We start from the raw sequence: 8062 nt of genomic DNA, 5'->3' as shown, positions 1-8062 counted from the left end.
TTATAATTTTTGAGCCATATATTTTAAGGCTTCTAGACACTCTTTTATTTTTATTATTTTTAGAATAGAAATAATATATGAATTTTCTACGCTTTTAACTTTTATAAATGGTAAGTATATGTAATGTTATTTTCATTTAAAAAAAAATGGAAAATAAAAAGATACATAAATAATCTTTTTTGGGGGCTTTAACAAATTCTAAGTATTCATGTATGAAAAGAATTTTTATTTTTATTTTTTGTGAATAAAAATATCTTTACTTTATTTTAAATTATTAGTATGTATATTTTAAAAAATTTGCTGTTTCCAAAATGATCTAATTCACCGTGCATATACATTGTCTTTATACGCATCATTGAATCTTGGCTTAAAAACTAAACTTTTGAATTAAATTTGTGTGTTGACAATGATATCATATGAAACTACTTGGAAAATATACGGATGCATGGGGGAGTGTCAGGATTGTAAAGAAAATGGAAGAATTTACAGAAATTTAAGGCTGTATACAACTCATCAATCTGTGGAAGATCAATGTAAACAGTTTCACTTCTCTTCGAAGAGAGAGCAGGCAGAGAGAAAAAGATTCACGCCTTTCATTATCGTTTGATAGAAAAGAAAATAAAAGAAAAAAATAATCTCTATTGTGTGAGAATATTAAGGAGTGAAACCCTTGTGTTGATCAAACTCCTGAACACCCTTTCACTGCAAAGTTCAATTCCACGAATGCAATTTTCCAAAGCCTGCATTCGCTTCAAATCGATTCTAACCTCTTCATTTCCCTTCTTCTTCAAACCCCAGAAAATATCTATTCCCACTTGTTGAAATTCTTGAATGCACTCCTCCACCTTCACTCTCTTCGCCGTCTTCGACAACCTCAATCCTTTCCACGGGAATTTTCGAGACGCCCACGATGAAGAAACTCCATTGAAGAGAGCCACCGATACCAGCACTGTTACTTGATTAACATCTCTGATAATGGAAATGAGCTCGCCGTCGCCGTTCGGGAACCGGCCGGTGCTCCGGACGGTGGAGACTAGTTTGCCCATGTCCTTATTCATTCTCTTCTGAGCCTTCACGAACAGTGCTACCTTCGATTCATCTCTCCTCCTGATCGCCACCTGCGCCGCCGACTGTTCTTCCTTCAACGCCAAAACGGAGGTTTGGAAGCGTCCGTACAAGTCGACGAAGCCTAGGAAGTCTTCCAGAAGCTTCTCCACCGCGGCGGGCTGGCGGCGGAGCAGCTCCTGGGTTTGAGGAAGCTGGAGTATGTCATCCAGCGAGTAGTGAACCGTCCTAAGTCGGCTCAACCCTTCGCAGAGCCAAGCCGATGTTCTCTCCCCGAGCTTCGACTCCCAGGCTCTGAGCTCCTTGATCTCCTCCTTGAGTTGAGAAATCAAAGGATGTGGTCTGCAGGGAAGACTGATAGATCTGACGTGGTAGGTCTTCGCCGGCTTCGACGGACGGCTGAGACTGGAGTTCGGAAAAGAGAGTGTACGACGGAAGACGGCGGCCACCATGGCTGGCACGGTCTGAGATAAATTTCACGTTGATGCTGTTTTGCAAGGAAGGAAACGAAGTCTATAATAGAAGGAAAGAATGGGAAGAGAGACACACGAAAAGGGGGACTGGATCCGCGAATAAATACAGGGTGTTTAAGGGCCAGGTCATATGGGCCTAGCCTTTGAGTTCCGAGCCGCTTTTTGGTTTCCATTTCCCGCGGGGAGGGGACACCACGTGCATCTGACAAGCTGGCTCTTCTCCTTTCTGGGTCCCACTTTCACCTCACGTGCTATGTGGAGTCCATACTGCGGTCCAAGCCATTTATCCAAGCATTTTATTTTTAATGCGCTCTAATTAAAACATCATGCCAGGTATATAATCACACATTAATGTATTTTAGCTAAAAATAATATTGACGTTGGGCATATAAATCCGTTCTAGAAATGATTTTTCAAAAAAAATTAATTAAATACTGGATTTGAAGGTAAAAAAAAATTCTAAATTCTCATAAAAAAATTGCATTACATAATTATTAATTTTACCATCATATCTGTCACTTACTTATAAAAATTATGCCAAATATTTAATTTTATATTAATATTAAAACATGGTGCCAAATATGTAATAATTTATTTATATGTTTTAGTTAGAAATAATATCGAAATTGTACACATAAATCCCTCTTTTCACATGAATTTTTGAAAGCACTTGATTGAAAGTTGTACGCATGCTAGAAGAATTTTAAATTTTCTTATTTGATATATTATTAAACAAGTGCTATAAGGAGTATTAATTTTAGCATAATGTCTGTCACTTACTTAGAAATATTATGCCAAATATGTAATTATATGTTGATGTATTTTAGCTAAAAATAATATTATATTAAAGTATTAGGCCAAATATGTAATCATATATTAAAGTATTTTGCAAGAAAAATGCTTAACTAAATGTTAAGCTTCACACTAGAAAAATTCCGAATTCTTTTATTTGATTTATCATGAAAATATGGTGTTATTTGGATTATTAATTTACACATAATTTATTTATATATGCATTTACTCAAGGTAAATTTCTTAAATAAAATATATATTTAAATTTATATATTTTTTAATTATTTATTTTTGTAATTAGATGTAACCTTTCAACACCCCATTATTATGGGGTTGTTTGGTTGGTTGGCCAGCCCTGGCCTGGAATCAAGGTGGCACTGTACTCCGCTGTGGGTTTTTTAATTAGCCAGAGCCTGGGGCCACGTGTAATCTGGATGGTTAAATTGACGGACAGCGCATAGGAATTTGTAAAAAATTAACGTTTTCAATTTTTGGTTAACTACCTCAGTAAATAAAATACTCCTGAGTATTTATTTATATATATATTTTTGGGGTGTCGTTGCTCCTGGGGAAACCTTTTGGGCTTTTATTAATTTGGGGGCAGAACAGCTCATACCTGGTATGCTGTTTTTCTTCAACACGTCTTCACCAAGACACCTATGTTTGGCATGCTCTTTCTTGGAACTTGAAGTTGATTACACAAAAATTGCCAAAATTAATGCTCGGATTTGGTTAATCTTATCAAATTTCAAGGACATCACACCAACAACTTGGAAAATATAGTATCATCTTCATCCTCAAACCATTGAATAAATGTATAAATAAATGATATTTAAGATCATAGGTATGAAGTACGGGATTATTACTAAAATATAAGATAATAAGAATATATATTACTATGTGGCATTTTATTGCTTATGTTTTAAGACTCGTTCTATTGCTTTGCCTTTTTATTGAAAATAAACTATAATATTTATTTAATAAACAATTTAATTAATAGTTATTTCTCAATAACATAAACATGAGAAATTATATTATACCAATAAGCCATCGTATTGGTAGGAATCAATAGATAATGTTAGAGATGCGATGATATTGCTCCTCATGGAAATGATGATTGAAAAATGAATTTAAGATAAATTAAGATGATTAGCCTCTTTTATAAGATTCATCAAATAAGAAAAGACTTGAGATTAGTATGTGATGGGATAACGAGTGCTCAAACATTGTTATAAGTTTTTGTTTCAAAATAAATATAAGTGAGTGTGACATTTAGTGATGCAAAATTAAGATACATAAAAAAGGAGTATCTGGTCATGGTACGTGCCCGAAAGAAGAAGGTGTTAGTATAACATTACCCATGAGGAGGTACATTCTGGACTCACTACCTCCGAGTTAAGCCAAACTCATGACCTAACTACCAATGGTGTCGTCTTGACAAACTGCGTCGTCATTTTACCATTTAGCAAAAAGCCTATAAGAAAGTAAATATTGTTCATTCACATGAAGAGTGGCTATAAAAAGCATCAAAGGGGGGCTGTTTCTAGTCAATAAATACCACTCTTAACATCTCCAAAAAATGGCAAAAAAATTATCTTTATATCCAAAAAATGGTAAAAGAAAATATATATACATATTTCCCGAAGATTTTGAGAATCTTCAACATCAAATCACATAAAGAATTATCAACTTATTGTCATTCATAATCAATTGATTTTAAAATAAAATGACTAAGAATATATTTGTAAAATTACTATCAAATAAACTTCAAAACATTAATTATAATAAATACTAATATCTAATTTGATTCGTTGAAAGGGGTTTCATTCTTTAATTATATTAATCATATTCCGATAACAATTCTTGTATCATGGAATTGAATAGAACATTAGCATGGTACCCATAGAAATGGTATTTAATTTAATATATGTATTCAAATGAAGTGGTTCCTGAAAGTTTGGGGTCTAGCACTTGGAATTTCCAATGGGCCAAGGTGGAAAACATGTAGTAGGTGATGATTAAGGCTTGAGGTGGCGTGGCCGTTGACTCACCCTACATACCATCTCTCACCTATAAAAAACGCCCGTCCAAGAACGAAGACTTGAAGTCTGAGTGCCACCAGTTTAATAATAAGGACCCATTGATTCCATCAAACCTTTATGGCTAACGACCACCAGAAAAAAAAGTAAATGAAAAACGTGCCTCCATACACTTGAATAATACCTGTCATCAGCTCATTGAAGCTCGTAACTCTTGGCGACAAAAGTCACGAGATTCTCCGTTTCAATGCAGCGAGGGGGCGAATGGGTGGTAGCGTTCATGCATGGAGCATAAGACGATGCAGTACTGTTGGAGCCATCCCACATGGGAATTATTGGGAGGAGTAGGACAAGGTATCTTCAAAATACATGCGGAGTACTACTGCTACAGGATTATTAGGGTGGAGAGAATATGCAATGTTTTTGGCGGTGTCGGATCGGAATTATCTGGCTAGAGGTCAAGGTCCTTTAGGGGAACCCAAGGGTTTAATTAGTTTCTCTTTTTTGGAAGGATTAAGGTTAAGGATTTGGATTTGGAGTTCTTTTGGAATATAAAAATATTTGAGACATTAGATAAAAATACCGACAATCTTGCAATAATTTGGCGAAGTCGGCATGCGCAACAAGGTTAGGTAACTAAGTTTTTCGAGAGGTTAATTAATATGTGTTAATGTATTGGGGTATTTAGTTTAAGTTGATCATGTTCATTTAATCATTTAGACTATTCGAATTTGAGCTTTATGAATTATATATTTCAAATAAATAACTCTTTGAGCATTTAAGTTATTCGCTCGAGTATTCTATTTACCTAATACTTGACCATTTGTCATAAAATTTTTTAAAAATTAAATTTACAATTTTTTCAATTTTTTAAGAACAATCTTTTTGAAAAATTAGGATTCTTGTTTACTAGGATTTCCTCCCTATTATATATATATATACACACACACAAAGATCATTAACATTTTCATATTCTGAAACTCTAAAAATTGTTTGTGATTGTTCATTCTCCTAAAAGAGATTTGCATCCCTTAGAAGCATTGGGGAGTTCATCATGGAGCATATGTAAGCATTGCATCATGAACATGAGATCTAGTATAAGTTCTAAGACCCAAGTCCTAAAGATAACTTTTGTCAAATAATTCTATATACATTAAATTTGAGTTTTACAATCATTGGTCATGTAGTTTTTATATTCATAGTCTTTGAAAGACTTTGTGGGTAGTTTGTCATGTATATGTATGTCTTTATACGCAATTAGATTTATCTTTGAATTACTAATTTTATTAAGAGAAATATAAAGATAGAAAATAGAATACGTTAAAAAAAGACTATGTATATGCATAAAACTCGACAATAATAATATAAAAATTATCCTCATTTTGGTAAAATATTTTCAAAATATGATTTTCCAATATAAACTAAACTTTTGGACATAACATTTAAGTCATACTTGAGATAGTATTTAACTTTCAAGTTGGAAAGTCATATTTTAAAAGTAATTTTATTAAAGACAAGAATCGATATGATATTTTTGAAAATTCTAATTAAATTGAAATATGATTTAAGTATTGTGTTTAAGAAAAAACATGGTGTGAATTAAGCTAACTCAACCAATTTCTACATCCAAGACGAGGATGAATTGGATGTTGGTCAAATTCTAAATGAAACAAAGTATCTTGATAAATTAAAGTTCAATATGTATGAATGCAATGCAATAATTTAAATAAATTATAAGTATAAAAGAGAGAAGATAGAGCAAATGGTGATTTTTGTAGTGATTTGGCAGCCACATACACCCACTCTCTTCACATTTTTTTCCAACTTGCAAATGTTCCACTTAATCAAAAGTAGTTTCAATCGAGGCTTTTCAAAGTCTGTGTACGCTTGGATTCAAGATTCCAATGACCATTTACAAAGTTTAGGTATTTTTTTAAAACTCTCACTAAGGGAGAACAATATGAAAATTTTGCAACAAATGTAAGAGCTTATAACAACGATAAGATACAAATGTTACGAATGCCAAGCTTTAAGGTAGAACCAATAAAATTTTAAAGCAGAGGAAGAAATACATTTGCATTGAAGCTCTCTCACGGTGAATGCAATGATTTTTTGATCATTCAAAACTCATAGATGCAGTCGAGGAACATTCTTATTAAGTTTTGCACAAAGTAGCTTGTAGGTATTAAATCTCATTAAACCGACCAATCATCTAGTAAATCACCTAACTAACCATTGAGGAGAAACATTTTAATTGATTGATCACATGATTGACCACAAAACCAAGTTTTATGGGATGCTAGGAATAATGTAATTAATCAACCTTTTGATAGATCACCCAAGTGTATATGAAAAAAAACTCAATGTTTTTTAAAGTCCCAAATTCAATACAATTCATGCCTTTGTGCCCAAGTTATTTTTTAAAATATTGTAAGTACTTCCAAGAAGATTGTGAATCTCAAAAGATTTGTATGATATATCTCATAAAAAAAATGTTTTGCATTGAAATGATCAAGGTTATCCTTCAAAAAATTAATGAGCATGAATTTAGTTAATTGTACTTATGGTGGTTTGATAAAACTTAATATTTAAATTAACTTTAAGTTAAATTATACGTAAATTATTAATTTTTAGTAAAATTTAATACTCATTACTTAATGACTTAAGTTGATTTTAAGTTTAATTATATTTAAATTATTAATCTGAAACTTATTACTTAATTCTTACTTTAAGTATTAAGATTGTTTAATAAAATTAATTTAAAACTTATTTTAAATTATCAAATTGACATATTTATCCACGTAAATTATAATTAAGATAAAAGAAATCGAGTAATAGTTTAGATCGTGGAGATAGTTAGGTAAAATGAGAGTAAAAATGTAAAATGAAGTTGTGAACTTAAAAATAAGTTAATTATTTTTACTTATTACTTAAAATTATTTTTTTATTTTAAGTCACACTATTAGATTATTATATCAAATATGCTTAATTTACTCAGTGACTTAAATTAAATTATTAAGTTAGTTTAAGTCATTAAATTGATTTACTAAACACCCACTTCGACCTGGGATTAAAAATAATTTAAGTTTGTCATTTGTACTTTATTGAAAAATTCTTCTAAGTTATTTCTTTTTCTTGACAAAACTTCCTACTTTCATTTAATGAAAATTATTAAATTCTAACCACTTATTTTGTTGTCATCAATATTCTATTGAATGTCTATAAAAAAAACCTCACATTAACGCATGGGCCTCCTTGCTTTTGTAGATTACATAAATCGCAAAATTAAAACTTTTATGCAAACACTTTTAAAAATTATGTTCAACCGTTTTTAACATTTAAGAAACTCTCTCAAACAAGGCTTCAATTATGCTTTTATTTCTTCTCAACTCTCAAAAATTTAAATTTCAACGTTTTCACTTGATCAATTCAATCTTTGTATTTTAGCAAGTGCCATTGGAGTGGTGACCTTTGGGCCATCACTCATGACAGGAACCAAATTGGGCCTTGTGAGAGCCCAATCGCACGAGCGACAGCCAATACCTAGACTCAAGAATCGAGATAGACATTCATTTGGACTCCTGAGACTGAAGCGGTGTAGGCCCATATCAATACCACAAGCAACATTACGTGGCATTTCTGCAGATAACACGTGGCTCATGATGCGAAGACGTAGAAACTACCACTTACGTG

General features: G+C 32.2%; 1 protein-coding gene across 1 annotated transcript; it reads right to left on the bottom strand.

The window, feature by feature from the left end:
• Positions 1-638: 638 nt before the first annotated feature.
• Positions 639-1517, bottom strand: LOC117906967. The gene has a single exon (XM_034820265.1). It carries the CDS (start codon positions 1515-1517, stop codon positions 639-641), a length of 879 nt encoding a protein of 292 aa, XP_034676156.1.
• Positions 1518-8062: the final 6545 nt, after the last annotated feature.

The sequence above is a fragment of the Vitis riparia genome, chromosome 18 (assembly GCF_004353265.1).
Source record: "Vitis riparia cultivar Riparia Gloire de Montpellier isolate 1030 chromosome 18, EGFV_Vit.rip_1.0, whole genome shotgun sequence".
NCBI classification, from domain to species: Eukaryota; Viridiplantae; Streptophyta; class Magnoliopsida; order Vitales; family Vitaceae; genus Vitis; species Vitis riparia.
This window is presented reverse-complemented; position numbering and strand designations above follow the sequence as displayed.